Raw genomic sequence first — 17,968 nt, 5'->3', positions numbered from 1 at the left:
AATTGTAACCATCTTTGGATAACCTAATGATAGACATCGCCGAAGAGAGTTTTTGTTTAAAATAATTAACAGAACAATCTTTGGGTAACCAGAAAGAGGTAGGCCTCTCCCGGTAAAACAAATGTTTTACTTGCAAATTGAGGGATAACCTTGAAATTAGACTTACACCTGGGGGCATGCAAACCTCTTGGAATGCAAGCACGGGCGGCTATTTTGTTTTTTAGTTTTTTAGGTCCTCCCTTTAAACCTGTAGGTCTAACCCGTTAAACTCGTAGGATTAGCTGATACCCAGCTTGCATAAAGAGAGGATATGGAGCATAGCTTCGTGAGATAAAGCTCCATAAAAAATAGCTATCTCACACGAGACCTTCCTACTTTATGACTGGTAAAACGAGCAGTTTTGGCAAAGTTCATGCTCGTTAAAAAATAAACGCAAAACCGAGCAGTTTTCGCAAGGGTTCATGCTCGTCAAAAAATAAACACACATGTGAGCAGGCTTCCCCCCAGTGTTCAAGCTCATTCAGAAAAAATGAACCGGTAAATAACCATTTGAGACCGTAAATTCATTAGCCATAAAAGCCTTGGTCGTGTTTGTGCACCGTCACCTCCACTTTTCCTTTGGTCGATCGTTCACATCCACTTGATTGTTTACCTATTTTGAGGAACAGTTGCGAAGAGTGATCCCATTTAGCCATCCTTGTAATACTGCCGTGATTGGAAAATTCCAACCTGTACCTGGAATCTGCTGCTATCCCTGTTTATCACTCGTTCCTCAAAATACGAGTCTTCTTTGAGCTCTTTTCACTGACTCGTAAAAAATGAAAAGTTTGCCGAGTTTTGGCCTTCTAGCTCGTTAAAAGGATCGGAAGAGCTATCCCTCCTCTAGATTTTAATCTTTTTGGACCTGAGGGATTATTGCACAAAAAGATCGAGCGCTTGTCTGGTTCGGCTCGATAAAGATATCGAACATTCATCCCTTCGGTATTGTTTTATAGTTTTTCGGAATTAAGGGATTAGATGACGAAAAAGGACCCCTGGAGTCCACTTTATGTACCCTTTTCAAACTCTCTAAAAATGAAAAGGACCGAGTTGTCTTTGTCGCTGGGCTCGTTAAAAATATTAGATAGCGACAAACTTGTCTTTAGACGAGAACGAGTTTCCCCATCGTTAGGCTCGTTAAAACATAGCGATGGGCTTGCCCGAAGGGCAGGTTATAGAACAAGCATATGTTATCCTCCTCAAGCTTGACAAAAATAAAGAGGTACTGGTCAGAAATGACTGGGGAAAATTGGGAAGAACCTCAAAGCTTAATGGTAGCAAGTCGCTCTTGAACATGACACTTTTGCCTCCGTAAATATCGGGTTGGGTTATTATCATTCACCGGTCCCTTCACCATGGTCTCGCCATACCATCCAAATGGGGTAATGCTACCGATCCATCACATCAGTGTCGAGATATGTTCAAGAGATGTCATTCAGAAAGTGTCAACCGGGTCCCATCCACTACCATACATCATCTTTCATCCTTCCATGACCGCCACCCTGGATCATATTTCACAGATCGTTTTCACCATCATCACTAGTTCCGTTCCGTGTCACTGATGTGGGATTCATTAAGGCCCTCCTTTGACGGATCGCTTCTTGTCGACATCAGCTCACTATCCAAGAAGTTGATCTAGGAACACCCCCTCAGTACTTTGAAGCTTGCATGCCTCAATGGCAAGTTTCTCACTTCCGGCGATAGGTATACATTAATTACCTTCGACCGGGAGACTTTGCGTGGTGTTCGACGTCAGATCCTATATTCACGCCACGTGAATTGTGCTGCAGTACCTTGAGGGTCATCATCATTATCGGTGATTCCTCTCGCGCTTGTTAACAGTTTACATTATTGACTGGTAATCAAGCGATGTCTTTCCATGTTCGACTCCAAGAAATTCTCACATGGATCGACTTGTACTTAGTGTGAAGATCGGAAGTTTGAAGACCCCGGATCTAGTTTCATCCATCCGGGCTGCGATATATATTCAGGAGATAAAAACATAGACATGTGCAGCAGATGATCATCCTAGTAAAAGGATGATAATTAAAAGCAGAGAATTATCAGTCTACTATCAGACGATTGTCTGTTTATGTACAACAAATGTATTTATAAAGCTGAGCATGGGAAATGCCCGCATCAGCTAGATCATGAAAAGAAAAGTATGAAAAGATAATGTATTGTATTGTATTTTGTTACAGGTCACCTCCCGGCGATTGAATGAACTTCGGATCCTCCTAATAAAGCATTTCACCCGATAAACGACCTCATACTTTAGGGGGCAACTGTTATAGACATTTTTGTGCCTTACAGCATAGAGCATGAAATGTCAATAATCTAAGGGATCCAAAGTCCCTAAACAAGTTGTTCTTACCCTTAGAGGAACAAGGTCAGCAAACCGCAGCACTGCAAGTCAGTTCTCCACTGAAAAACACTCAAAAACAGGTCAGTTTTGGATCATTGCAGCTGCTCCACTAGGCATCTGCGCTGCATAGCAGGTACAACAAAGGCTACCTGCGTTGCATAGCAAGTAGAACAAAGGCTACCTGCGTTGGGCGTACTTGGACATGTGGAGGAATCTTTTTCTCAAAGTGCCAGTGCCCAGGAAGCTTCTAAAAAGACACTTGATGATAAGATTCACCTAATGATGAGTTAAGAGCTTCTAAAACTCCAAGTGGAAGACAGAAACTCCAAGTGAAGAACTGAAGAACAACTGGAGTTGAAGAGGACAACAAGTCACACATCAAGCTGACTTATCTTCACTCCAAAACTCTATATAAGGATCTCATCCCATGGGATCTAGGAGGCCGGAATTTAGTGCAAAGAATTGCTGTTGGTTTACAGTTGTGAGCATTGGGTGATTGCTTGAGGGAGGTGAAGAAGAGATTTCTCTCCGTCGGGAAGGTGATGCTGGATTGGACCTCTCATGGTTGTATCACCGCCTGAACCTTACTTCCATATATTAATAAAGCTTTTGAGGTTCTTCTATTCGCATGTGTTTCAATGGTGTATTGTCTTACTTGCGTCTTTGATTTATGCTAATCCTTGAATCGATTATGAATGCATGCTTCTTGTAGTTTCCTTTCTTTGTCTTGTTTGCAGGATATCGTGTAGCTGGGCCTGTGAAAAGACTTGGAGCTGGGAGCAAGCGGCAATCAAAGGAGATTGGATCGACCATTTGTGCAAGACATCGGTAAGTGGATCTCTTCCTTTTATCTCTTGCATGTCATAAAGAAGAAACTTTAGATAGCTTTGCTTTCAGCTGTTGCTAAGGAACTGTCACCCTTAGAGTGGGTTAGGGTCATTTCGAGTTGGATACTTTCCCCCACAAAAAAATGCCCCAGCATCCACTCCGTCATTCTGATGACGGCAGCTGGCCCAGGGGGGGCATGCATCCTCCTTCAAAATCGAGTCTTTCCAAGTAAACCTTCATTCCATCCACTCCGTGAATGCCATGAAGCTTGGGGGGCATGTACCTCGATTTGTATGATCATGCTGGGGGCATGCAACAAAAAAAATTTTACAAGCAAAGTTCTCCATGGTTCAAGCTTGTGTAAAAATGAACCCATACCTGATTTACATCCCGTGGTTGCCTTTTATCTGCTAAATTCTGCTAGATGAGCCTTGGTTGTTTCATTCCATCGCCACCATCTTTTTGGCCGATCATATGCTTTCACTTGGTTGTTTCTCCTTTCCTGAGGAACCGCAGCGATGAGTGGTTTTATTAGCCAGCCTCTTAACCTTTACATGTTTCGAGTAAGTTCCACCATTACCGGAACCAGTTGCTATCCTTTATACCACTCGTTCCTTCAGGACGAGTCGCATTTACACTCTTTTCTGACTCGTAAAATATGAAAAGATTGCCGAGTATTTTTCCTTTTTGACTCGTTAAAGAAAATAAAAATGGAGGTCCGCTTTCAGCTCTTTTCTGACCATTTAAAGAGGAAAATATTGCTGAGTCACTCCTCTTGACTCGTTAAATGTTAATAAGGGGCGGTCGTTTTAAGTTCTTTTTGTCGACCGTTAAAACATAAAAAGATTACCGGGTTTTTGTCGTTTCAAACTCGTTAATGGTTACGAAACGACGTGGTTTTGACCGCTTTTTTACTTTTTCAGGTCGAAATCACTAATTATGAAAAGTACTCCTCGATCGTAATGATCGGGCGGTTCTTTCGGGTATTATTTTATACTTTTTCAGGCCCGAGAGACACAACTTTACGAAAAAGGACATCCCTAGAGTTTCCTTTTCTGCTGTCTTTTTAAACTCTCTAAATATGAAAAGACGCCGAGTTATTCCTTTGTCAGACTCGTTAAAACTTAATGACATCAAATTTTGTCACAACACAAGCATATGCTATCCCCATCAAGCTTGTTAAAAATAACTGGGGTACTCGCCAGAAATGGCGGGGGGGAAAAGAAATTTTTTGAACCATAATTATTACCGTGACGGCAGTATGTCGCTCTTGAACATGGCACTTTTCTGCTTTCGTGTCCAGGGTAGGGATATCTCATCTCATATCTTTCACTTGCTTCCATGGACTTGGGTACCTTATTTGACCTCTCATCCACTCATTGCCTCGTCATCATGACCTTTGATACATTGATGTCAAATACTGCCAATTCCGTTAATGTGCCGCCGATATGTTCAAGAGAAGTTGACCTCTGCAAAGAAACAACCTCCCTCTGATAGTTCACACAATCTTGATTCACAACATTATCTCTCTGTCTCGTGTCGATGATGTGGGAAACATTATGGCCCACCTTCGATCAAGGTCACTTCCTGTCGACTTCAACTCATTATCCAGGAAGTTGATCTAGAGACTCCTTTCCGGTGCCTTGGAGCCTGCATGCCTCAATGGCAGGTTCTTCGTGTTCGACGTGAGGTTTTCATCATTGGCCTCCGATCGAATGATTCTACGGGTGTTCGACTTCAGATCATTGATTCACACGCCGTAGATTGTACCTATAGTACCTTGAGGGCCATTGTCATTATTGGTGGTACCTCTCGCGTCTGTTAACAGTTTCCACTATTGACTGGTAATCAGACGATGTTCATGCATGTTCGACTTCAGCTCATATATTCACATGTTTGAACTTGTACTCTTGTTCAGGTCGAGATGGAGCGCAAGACCCTGGATTGTGTCTGTTGTAATCCAGGCGTGATTCTTGATACTTGACTCATTCATTGGATGGCTGCGACCATACCTGAGTCAATTCATTGATCCTAACCAGATGGCTGCATCCATGCTATGGATCTAGATTATTTATGTACTCTCTTATGGATGGCTGCGACCATACCACGTACATCATGTAATTGAAATATCAGTCATGTCTCTTAATACAGATCCTCGGCGGCAGTAACTATATGTGTTCTTGTGTGTTCTTGTGTGTTCTTGTAAAGCATTTCACCCCCCTCCACCTCTCGGACTTCATGCTTTAGGGGGCATCTGTTACACAGTAATTTGTCACCATCCCTATTACTCCTCTTGTCGTACCTTGGAGGACTCATCCCGGGAGTTATAAGAAGTGACAAAGTCTAAAAACACTTGCATTATGTTCCCCTGAGTATGTACTTCATGTTCCCTGAAGACACCTCCTACAGATTATCCCTGAAAAGTGATCTTTTTCCATTGGCGCAAGTCCACAGTATCTTACCCGCGCCAATCATGGGGATCCTCAAAAGAGGGCGCGACCATTGGCGCTCTGTCTTAGAGCAACAGTCACGCCAACCAAGTTTGGTCATGCTTTTTGCCTTAACGCACGCCCGACTGTTGTTTCCTTCATTACATGGAGCTTTTTGAGGATAAAAAATCAGTCTTATGTCGAGCTCTATCCTATCTCCATCTTTAATGGCTTTTGGGGATAATGTTAATCCACAATAGGTGTCCCGGTTCATCGTATCCTCCTCCCTTCTTCATCTATATAAGCTTGTCCTTATGCATTGGACAAGCTAGTGATAGTCATTAGTCATGGAGTGCTAGATGTTGAGTTCTTGAGTTCTTAGAGGAATGCTAGTGAATGCTAGAGAGGTTATGCTGCCGGAGAGGAGATGCATTGCAAGACACATATAGTTACTCGCCCAGCCAGGAGAGGTTCAACGTCAGAACCATGGTTGTAACTTTTCCTGTTTATTATTAATTAATGAGCAACTGCTATTATAGTTCCAATCTCATTGTCTATTATGGTGATGTGTTGATTTATTTCCTTTCTGACTGAAATAGAGTTGTGCCTTGGTAGATGTTATGTTGGTATCTGTCTCTTCCTTTGCATGTGCAGGTGTTCGTTTATGATCTGCTGGAGCGAGGGAGCGGGAATATCAACTCTGCTTCAATCATAGCGTTGGACTCCAAGTTGGTCTTCTTAATTCACCTTTGATGCATAACTAGGAACTTGCGTAGTAGCGTGGTTTGATTGTGGCTAGTTCTGTTTTAGGCTAGTGGGATCGCCTCTGTCCGCAGAGGGGATTTACCTCACCAACACTAATGTTTATATGTATATACATGTGTCATTGTTTGATAAGATCATGATTGTTTTATGCTATTGTTTATGTATATGTATGTATGTATCCATGTATCTATGTCATTGTCCGATAGAGTTATCAGGGATCATTATTATGGAGGAATGATTGTTTATGCAGGTGAATGACATGAATAGATTCCTGGTTCATGAGGAATCAAGTGGAAAGAGTATCCTAACAGATCTCTGAGGTTAGTATCATGTGGATATGAATTGATATTATGTGATTATACTATGTCTATGTTTATGTTATGGACAAGCTAATGTTGAAAGATATATCAACAAAATGAAAGCAATTTGGTCTGCAACATGTTGGGACAAGGATAGATAAGACACTGGAAGCAAGGTTGCTTGGTAGAGATAATGTGGTTTTGGATGTGGGGTGATACTATTGTGCATATGTTGTATATGTTGTACATGTTGCATTTGTGATGTTACGCACATACAGTGTTGTGTATGTATAATGTGTGTACATGTTGTTTATGCAATGTTATGTACAGGGTGGTACAGATAGTTTTTTGTGAATATTGCATATGCAATGTTGGGTATAGATGGTGCTATGTACATGTTGGATATGTGTTGTTGTGTACATATTGTATTGTGTGGACAATGGATATGCGATGTTGTGTGGATATGTTGTTGTGCGCATGTTGGATATGCAATGCTATGTACATAGGGTACTAGGTACATATTGTATATGCAGTGCTATGTACATATGGTATTGTGTGCATGTTGTACATGTGGTGCTATGTACATATGGTGTTGTGTGCATGATTGTACAAGTGGTGTTGTGAGCATGTGGTGTCATGTACATGTTGTACATGTTGTGTTGTGTGTAGGCAGTGTTGTGTACATGTCATGCATATGGTGTTGTGTACATATGGTGTCATGTACATGTCATACATGAGGTGTTGTGTATGTCTGGTATTATGTACACATTGTATAAGTTGTGCGGTGCACATGTGGCGTTGTGTACACGTTATGCAGGTGGTGTCATGTACATGTGATGTTGTGTACACGTTGTGCAGGTTGTGTTGTGTATAGGTGGTACTGTGTACATGTTGTACATGTGGTACTGGTGAACATGTAGTATTATGTGCATGTCATACGTGTTGTATTGTGTACATGTGGTATTATGTATGTGCATCATGTTGTTGTGGTATCATAACATGTGTACTTGTTGTGTTGTACTCTGTGTAGTACATGTATTATGTTGTGTTGTATTCCATTTCTAGGTACATGTATTGTGTGGTGTTGTACATCGGGTGTAAGTGTATGTATTGTGTTGTGGTGTACATTGGATGTAGGAGTACGCATTGTTTTGTGTTGTACACTGGGTGTAGGTGTATGTGTTGTATGTCAGGTGTAGGTGCATGTATTGCATAGTGTTATATGTTAGGTGTGGTTGTATGTGCGTGATGCACACTATGTGTATGTGTACATGGTTGAGGAGAAGGCACTGGGTGTTTTTTGGGTGTGGCATCCAATACGGTGTGTGTACAGAATAAGGATAAAGGTAGAAGCTAAGGGTTGATTAAAGGATAAATATCAACATTTTATTTCATTTGTATTATGCATGTGATTTATGATTTTGGTCTATGATGACTACATGTGATTTATGATTTTGATCTATGATGGTTGTGTTTTGAGCTAACCTGATGTGATATGTTTATACATGATGATTTGGTCAAAGATGTTAGTTTGACTTGTTGTGACAGGAAGTAAACATGATTTCAAGCATACCTTATTGACAAGCTACCAATGAGGTATGATGTGAATTTATTTTAATTTATTTTAAATCTAATGGAAGGCATGTGCTTGGTACAAGAAGCACAAAAATGCTCAATTTGGTGGTTGAAATCGACTGCAAGAATTAGCAGTAGCAGTGAAAGAAATTGGAACAGGTATCGGTATGTTGGTAAAGTATTCAGGAGCAGGGCCATTGTGGGACACTGGTACCCAATAGTGTCCATTGATTGCCATGAGCATGCTATGACTGGTATGATGGTTTTGAGGTAGGGATATGCCTTGGTTTTTGTATCTTTCGATGCGAGGAAGCCTTGGCAAGGGATGGACTACTCGAGATAGGGGTGGTAGCAAAACTTGGAGGGTGTGTGACTGCACGGAAAGGGGCAACCAGATTGCTCGAGGGACTGTATAGCAGAGAAGGGAAGGCCGGGGATGTATATTTTTTTGGTCAGTAGCATTTCCAGATGGAATCAGATGCACATTGGGATTGTGCCTTGAAACATTGAGCCGATAACTGCTCACTGAGAGGACAAGTGGCGCATGATTATAGCATGGGACATTAGATGCAGATTTGACCTGGAAATGGATTACAAACTTCCTAGGAAGGAGGTGAATCCTGGTATTACTTTAAGGGTGGAGGTGTGAGCATATGAATTCCCTTGTTGCGGATGTAAACATCGTAACATTTTATTTGCTGGTTGAGAAAATGTGTATATGTGTGTATTAATATAAATACTATATCAAGCTAGATTTATAAAGCTCCATAGAAAATATGTTTGTTTGATGAGTGACGAAAATGTGTATGTGTGTATATGTGGTGGTTATTGTAAATACCATAATCAGCTGTGTTCTAGTAAATTATATGTTTATCATGTTTTAGCAAATGGTAATTGTAAATACTGCAACGACCTATGTTCAAAAGATCCATGGGCAGTACATTTTGTTTTCAATGGTCTTGCTAGTTATAGGTGTCATTGAATACCGAGGATGGTGTTGCTCCAAGGGGGAGGATTCTATAACAACCTTGTTTAAAAATCCATGTAAAATATATAAGACCATAGTTGATGGGACACGTATTCCAAGTTGAATGGTGGGAAAAACATCCTATTGGGTGTTTATTTTGGTTATTATGGCTAAGGAAATTGGTAAAGGCAATGACTAAGGCTTTGGAAAGGCAAGAGGCATTAATTGGCATTTTATTTATGAAAATAATGGTGAATAGGAGAAAAGGAAGGTGAAGGTCACAGGTTGCATGTGAGGAGGAAATTGAAGGGAAATAATGAAAAATGAAGAAAATAGAGGCCTCATTAATAAAAAGGCTTCTAAGAATTAGTTGGTAGGCTTGGTCAGTTTAATTTTGGAGCTCTCTCATGATTCTCTCTCTCTCTCTCTCTCATTATTGGACACAGAGAATTTTCTTGGATCACTTTGGCATTGGAGCAGGAAAGGCAAAGAAGGCAAGAGGAAGCAAAGATTAAGCAAGGAAAGGCAAGATCAAGCAGCTACAACAGGATTCTTTCTAGGTATCGATTTGCATGTGTATTTTCCTTGCTAGACTTGGCATGCATGGTGTTGCATGTGGTTATTTTCTGTCATGGCATGGGTTTTGCCAGGTGTGACAGTGTTTTCAGCCTAGCCTTGCCATTTCCTGATAGCCTTGATGAGATGGGTTCTCATACTTCGGTTGAGCTAGATTGTTAGATGGATTCAAAGTTAAATGGGGTGGATGTGCGAAATGACAAACACATGGCCTAGTAGTCCCTGAACCAAACTGTGGATCATGGTAAAGCCACTGGCCTAGTAACCCCTGAGCCACACTATGGGTTGCAGTAAAGCCAGGATTATGTGGCACAGTGGACCTAGGAATCCTTTCATATGAATGGTGGGATATACGCTAAAGCCAAGGGGTGGATTTCTCTCTGTTGGGCCTAGTAGTCTCGGGATGTGATGTACAGTAAATCCTGGAGAGTGGGTCTCGGTGTAGGGCATAGTGATCCTTGGATCAGATTGTGGATTACGGTAAATCTTGAGAGACTAGGAGGCACTAAAATTCCTCACAATGTAGGTGGAGAACTCCGGTAACATCCATGCTTGTTTGGTTCTTTTTGGCTGGTTATGAGTCCCACATTCATTCTTGGAACATGGCACGGGGAAGATTGGCTGAAGAGAGACTTGGCTCAGCCAATCTATGGTCGGGTGGAACGTGGTAGTCCCATCCTCGGTTGGTTTCTGCATTCATTAATGAGAAATTCATTCCCTTGGTTTTCATGTGTAAATGTACTGGTTTATATGTGGATTTTTTGGTTGATGTATTTATGGTATTTCTTTTGTTACTATGTTGGTTATGTATATGGTTTATGAAAACAACTATGTATGGCTCTCATCATGTTTTTACTTGTAAATGAATGGAAAATGTATCTATGACCTAATATATGATAATCTAGTAAATGACATGAGGAGAAAATGGTTCTTAGCGATTCTCAGATAAGTATGAGATCCCTATGCTTAAATCTAATTGTTTACACCTGTAGATTACATATTTGTGATATGTTTGATGAAATGTTTGTCATGTCTAGTAGGGGTCTGGTTAAGGGCTTGTTCAACTAATTTATTTTGCATCATTATTTCCCTATTATTTTACTGGTTTGAAGATGTCATTCCATTCTAGGCACTAACCTAGGCTTCAAGAAGTGGCTTAAATCTTGGGGACGCTGAAACATAACTGGATAAAACAATCCTTGGATGTTGGCATGCTTATAGCATGAGAGTGTGCAGAGCCTTCTGGACATTGGCAGGCCATGTCATGAGAACGTCTAGAGGGCAAGTGATCAGAAGTTTCAGTGGGACCCAAGGCAAGTTTACTCAAGTGTTGGCATGGTTTTCAGTGGTCCCATAGCTGATGTGGAAGTTTTGTATGTTGTGTTTCCGTCGATTCCATTTCCTTAAGGTCTCATAGGAGGTTGAATCCAATCACAGTAGCCTCTCATCACATGTTAACCTTGGTTGGCTAGTTACTTGGGTAGATGTGGGAGGAAGGTGTTACATTAACCATGGGAAAATATGGTCTAACATAGTCTTCATGGTTAATCATGGACAACATGGTTAAACATGGTCAACCATAGTCAACATGGGGATCATGGTTAGCTATGGTTAACCATAGTCATCTATATGTGAATGTTGACAACCTTAATCAACCATGTACACCCATCATCAACCATATTTTGACCATAGTCAACCATGTTTGATTAAGGCTCAACTAGGGTTAAAGATGGCCAAACAAGCTCAACATGGTCAAACATTATCAATCATTATGAACCATGTTCAATCGTAGCTAACCTTAGTAAGCCATATTTAATTGTGGTCAACCATAGTCAACTATGGTAAACCTTGGTCAACCTTGATCAACCATGGTCATCTCTAATCAACTAGAGTCAGCCTTGAATAACAATGCTCAACCCATGCTTAACATGGACAACCATGGTCAACTGCGGGTAGGATGATGGACACCAGTCCACAGTTAGAGTCCACATCAACAAAATCCCGACACGTTGATGCGATCGAAATTTAACTGGTGGACAACCACTGGGAAGTGGTTTGGCCAAACCACTTATTTCCATATCAATTGTCATAATCGATTTGGGGCACTCATCCTTTGTTCCAGAAACCACCAAACGAACCCCTGGGGGCAGGAAAGGGTTTTCACCAAACTACTTGTAGCCTGCTGACATATGGATGAGTACAACAGTCGTACCCACATGCCGTCCATGTCCAGCATCGTCTCCAACAACACATATGATAAAGTTTTTGGGTCCATGCCCTTTATTCGCATTTTAATTTTATTGATATCTCATGGATCTAATTAAAACCAAAATGCATTATTGTTCATCTTATAATTTGTAAAAAGAGAAAAGTATATATATAATATTTAAATGTTTTTATTTTATTTGTAAATATTTAAAAAAGCGTGAACACGATACATTTTTTAAAAATAAAGAAAGCCCAAATTTTAATAAAATAAGTTTCTGCCATAATAGCACAACTTCTGCCAAAATATTTTTTTAAACAAAATTATAAAGCATTTGTTGTGTGATATCATAAGTTCTGGTAAAAATGGTACCCTTCAGTGCCTTCTTTTCAGCATTCCATGAATTTCACTTGAAAGCCTTCATTATTTTCGCCTGACGAGCTTAGGCTACAACAATCAGCTATGGTTAAAATGGTTGAACATGGTCAAATATGGTCGACCATGACCATCCATTTTCAACATGGCCAACCATAATCTATTACAGAAAACTCTAGTTAACCATAGTTAAATTTTTCAAACCATGTTCATCCATTGTCAACATGGTTAAACCATGGTCGCCATGGCCAACCATAGTCAATCATAATCTATCATTGTCAACTATAGTTAAATTTAGACAAGTATGGTCATCCATAGTCAACTATATGTTGACCATAATAAAGCTTCCTTAACCATAACTTGAATATATTTAGCCATAATCAACCACGGTGTACTAATTGGTCAACCATCAACTAACAAAAGAATATTAGTAAATGTGGTTCAGATGTGTCGATCGAAAACCTTTTCAATAACCCTCCCCTAGCTAAAGTAACCTTACCCTACATTCAAGGGGTTAGTGATCATTTTAAAAAATTCTTTCTAAAATGAACACAAAGACCATTTTCAAACCCCATAAAACCGTTAGCCAACTTCTTAGATTGGCCAAGGAAAAGAATGACCCTATGCTAGGTCCTGAAGTCTATGAAATCCCTTGCTACTGTGTGAAGCCTTACATAAGGAAAACTGGTAGATCCTTCAAATCTCGTCTTAAAGAACATATGACTCACCCTTACCATAATGTATTATGAAATTTGCTATTGTTGAATACTCCCATTCCACCAAGCACCTCATTTGTTTTGATAAAACTAAAATCCTAGCCTTCGTTTCCTTCACCACCAACTATTTCATTAGGGAAGTCCTTGAATTTGAAAAACATCCTAACAAATTTAATCAAGAAGATGGGTACCAATTAAACCATTTTTGGAAACCCACCATCCATTTATTGACCTCTGAATCAGGTCTTGCTAACAACAAATCTTAAGCCTCCCCTCGTTCCTTTTCTCCTTCTCCTTCAACCTTCCCTATCTCTTTCCTTTTTCTCCCCCTCCTATTTATATCACGTCTTTTAAGTTCTTTAATTTAATTCACTCCTCTCCTTTATTTCTATCTAATTTAAGTTATCTCTTTATCTTCTTATGTCAATCTAAAATTTTCAAGTTATATGTTCTAATCATAATTAGGACATAAATTATGTCAAATTTCTCCTGATGATTTAGTTATCATCAATACCTTTTTTATTCTATTTTAATCTAGTCTACATTATTTATTTATTTTATTATATTCCTAATCAATAAATTATATATATATATATATATATATATATATATATATATATATATATATATATATAATTTAATTTAATTTAATTTAACTCAAACAATTTCTATTTCTAATATTAATTTTATCTATTGAATTTTTCTTTAATTCAAATTTGATCTAAATAATAATTTACCTAATTAATATTATTATATTATTTCGTGGTTTCATTTAAGTTTTTCCTATTTAACTTAACCATTCTTAACTACCTAAATTAAATTTATTTTAATTTATTTAATTAAATTTTGACTCTTAACGAATCATGAATTATTATTAATTTACCAATTGATTTGAATGCATTATGGTTTTAATTCCTATTATTTATAATCAATGGTCTCTTCATCCTTGTCCTCCCTAATGGGTATATTCTAATTCCTCATCTATTTAATTTAGTCCACCACTCTTCTCATTATAAGAAAAGCTTAATGTCCCTGAAGATGGTTGAAGTGTTCACCAGAAACAACACATACTAGTGATAACACACAACTTTTTAGAAGGTTTCATCTACATCATGTTAATGGCTATGGAAAAATACATTCTAACATTTTTCATCTTTTATACAAGAAGCCATGTATGTGAATGACATATCAAACACATTTATTAATATGGACATTGTCATATTAATATATTTTTTTAATCTAAATCTTTATCTTATAATTTTAAATAAAAACGCTAACATATTCTTCTATATCCAAACATAAAATTTCAAATATTAACTACCTTACAACTTATTAAATTATTCTATTGGCATCAAATAATAATATAATATAAATACAAAGATGTATGTTTCAAAATAGTTAATCTATTTTGGACATACAATGTGTTAGTTGAGTGAATATCTCAACCACACACTAATCTACTAATCTAGCAAGCTAACCAATTAGAGAAAATCTCTCAACGAACTTGACTTCAACAAACCCCTAACTAATACCCTAACTAATAGAAACAAACTGATTTTAAAATTGATATGTACACAAAAACAAATAGAAATTATATTTTGTAAATTAAAATTACATAATTCCATTTGGCCACTTCACGTCCGACCTCCATTACTATGCAAGTTCGCAGCCACTTCTCTTTTACGTAAATTGTAAGTAAAGCTTCGTATGGCCGCCTCGTCGAGTACGCCTCCTAACAGTCAATTCGATATCGTGATTCGAGAAGACACGCATTCCTTGTCATATGATTTCTTGCACCCGTATTCACGTTCCTATAAAATCTTGGAAATCATTCGCCCATAATAAAAGCCGACGAACACCAAAGCACAGAGTGCGTTCTTCCGGACATTCTTCATCATCACATCATTTGATAATCAGAGGCAGATTGCAGCCACATTCTCTAGCGCTCTGCAACTATGAACTCAAACTACAGTCAGCAAAACCAGATGACTCCTCCTCCCCCTCAAGGTTTTTTCCATCTCTTATACACCATTTGCCTCACTGCTTTTATCGATTTCATGGACTCAACGTATTTCATACCATATAAATGTTTTCTTTATTTTGTCATACGACATGTCTGGAAGTTCAGTCAATAAAATGGCAATACATGGCTGTTTTAATTTTGGAAATGTTATGAAATATGTGATATTAGGCCTGGATTTAGATGGGTATCAGATAATTTCATAGATCTATGTGAATTGCTTTCTCGATTCATTAATTTTTCAAAAGTGTAGTGATATGGAGAAGTATTGACAGGGAATTGATTTTGTGTTATTGTGAACAGGGTATCCACCAGAAGGGCATCCTCAGGCATACCCCCCTCCTCCTCCTGGGTATCCTCAACATGTTTATCCTCCCCCTCAGAATTATGCTCCTGCTCAGACACAGCAGAGAGGAGATGGCTTCTGGAAAGGATGGTGAGTTAATAATTTCTAAATTGAATGGATTTGGTTGGAATTCTGGACTTGAATATAGTTCAGAAGGTTTGCATATTGATTAGGAAAGCTGCGTACTCATGTAACAGATTTGAAACTGGGTACTCATATTTTTTATTTTACAAATTCCAGTTGTGCTGCCCTCTGCTGCTGCTGTATGTTGGACGCTTGCTTTTGAGATGGCTCAAGATTATTAAGGCTCCCAAGATCTTACAGTATCACCATTATAATCTCTAAATATTAAACTAGTATTGAAGGTAACGATGTACCATATCTATTTTATTAACCGATGCTTTTTTATTATTTATTGGCTTCACCTGCCTGCTGACAGGAATATCAGTTGCTATCATTCGTTGTATTTTGCTGCCGATGGGCTCAGCTGCACTTTCTTCTGAAAATAGTTGTGGAATTTATGGAGAACGGTGCAAATGATCCAGGTTTCATGTATTTAGTTATGCAAAATGAAGTTAAGTATTTTTCAGTAAAGATTAATGGAATTTAGATATATGTAAGATTTATAAACAGCGAATGACATATATTGAGCTATTTTTATTTTCTGAACTTCAAAACTGATAAACGAGATTCAAGTTAATTGGTGGTTAAAGTTTTTAACCACTCAAATACAGTCCTTAAACCACAGTAAAATGATCATTGCCATCTCCATTAATCCTATATCCTTCCAAATAATTAATAACGGATTTTGCATCTATTTGAGGAACAATTTAGATTTTCATTTATAAAATAAATAATAACCGATTTTAAATCTGTTATCTTAACAGTATTGTACGGGGATGCTTAAAGAATGGTGTATAAAAAAACTGAAGATCATACACCGGGTGTTTGTTGTTGATGAGTGGATGCATTGTTCGCCTGATTCTTGACTTTTGTATTCCCAATGTATTATGCTATTTTATTTATTAATTATTTTTAGGGTTCTTTTGAGTTTAAAAGCTCACTTTACAACTCAACATGAGAAAGGTGTAAATATGTTTATGTTTAATTTGAACTCCATATATGTCTTTTTATATATATATATGTTTGGTTTGTTTAATTAAAAGTATTCTAAAACATCAATAACCATTTTATTCTTATTAGCTATATTAAAGAGAAGTGTAAAAAATATTTCACTCACTCTCAACTATAAATAAAATATATAATAAAAAAACAAAAATGGATATATTTGTTTAGTTTGTTTAATTAAAAGTATAATAAAACATCAATAATCTCACTCTCAATGTCCATAATAAAGGAGAAGTAAAAATATTTCACTCTCACTCTCAACCATAAATAAAATATTTTAATGTCCATATGAGACAACATAATCTTATATCAAGTTTATACAGAAATAACATATTTAAAAAGTTAAAAAAGAATTATATATACATTATATAAAGCAATTGAAAAAAATATATGGTTAAAACATTTTAAATATGCTCACTATTTACGTTGTAAGGTGTTCCCTCTGGGAAGAACTCCCCTCGCTGCCACTTTGCACTCCTATGCACCAATCCAATTTTAGATGAGTGAAATGTTGAAAAGCCCCTCGCTGCCACTTTGCACTCCTATGCACCAATCCAATTTTAGATGAGTGAAATGTTGAAAAGTGTAACTAGGTCTGGTCTTCATAATGACATGTGTAATTGTGATTTTATGTAATTGATGTAAAGAAGAAAAATAACAGATCCAATGTTAGACGAATGTTGAAAAGTGTAACTAGGTCCGGTGACGTGTAATTGTGATTTTATGTAATTGATGTAAAGAAGAAAAATACAATTATTATTTTAATTTTTGTATCATGGGTTTCATGAGCAAAGACTTTTATTTTTTAGTAATAACTCCCATTGTGAGCCCTTAGGATTGGTCATAAGTCAAATTGACTCAATGTCATGCATGAAGGAACCTTCTTGGTCATGTTACATTTGTATGTGAGTCAATGAAAGAGTCAAATAGCCCTCTAAGACCAAGCTCAAGCATTTCCTTCAAGTCGGCCTTAAATGAAATAATGAATTTTCTCCAAAGGACATGTTGACTCACCCACAGTTCAAGTCGGCTTATTATGGATGCTCCAACCACTATAAATAGGGCAACTCAACCTCATTTTAAAGACATAATTTTGGTCAAGGAGAAGTTTATAATAAGAGGTACGAAGTTCATCAAGGAAGCTTATAACCAAGCAAAGGAAGGGAGAATATAATTGAGGTCATTTATGATCTATTTTGGGTTGATCTTCTCCACATGTGCAAAGAAAGGGTGATGTCCACTGCAGAAGAAGTTGAGATATCACAGTCTCCTTTGAAGGACATATTAAGGAAGATATCAAGCTCATTATCAAGCCAATTTACCAAGGACACTGC

The 17,968-nt window shown here is 37.9% G+C and overlaps 1 protein-coding gene across 1 annotated transcript; it reads left to right on the top strand.

Annotated features, from left to right (window-relative positions):
- The first annotated feature begins 15,002 nt into the window (after nt 1-15,002).
- On the top strand, nt 15,003-16,046 carry LOC149246920 (protein CYSTEINE-RICH TRANSMEMBRANE MODULE 4-like). Its single transcript, XM_089455786.1, has 3 exons — nt 15,003-15,147; nt 15,464-15,596; nt 15,747-16,046. Exons 1-3 carry the CDS (start codon nt 15,096-15,098, stop codon nt 15,790-15,792), a joined length of 231 nt encoding a protein of 76 aa, XP_089311912.1. The 5' UTR covers nt 15,003-15,095; the 3' UTR covers nt 15,793-16,046.
- The last annotated feature ends 1,922 nt before the right edge of the window (nt 16,047-17,968 follow it).

This window comes from Pinus tabuliformis, chromosome 7 (genome assembly GCF_031772625.1).
Source record: "Pinus tabuliformis cultivar Carrire ecotype Pingquan chromosome 7, CPIR1, whole genome shotgun sequence".
Lineage (NCBI taxonomy): Eukaryota > Viridiplantae > Streptophyta > Pinopsida > Pinales > Pinaceae > Pinus > Pinus tabuliformis.
The sequence above is the reverse complement of the archived record's forward strand: the minus strand, read 5'-3'. Positions and strand labels throughout refer to the sequence as shown.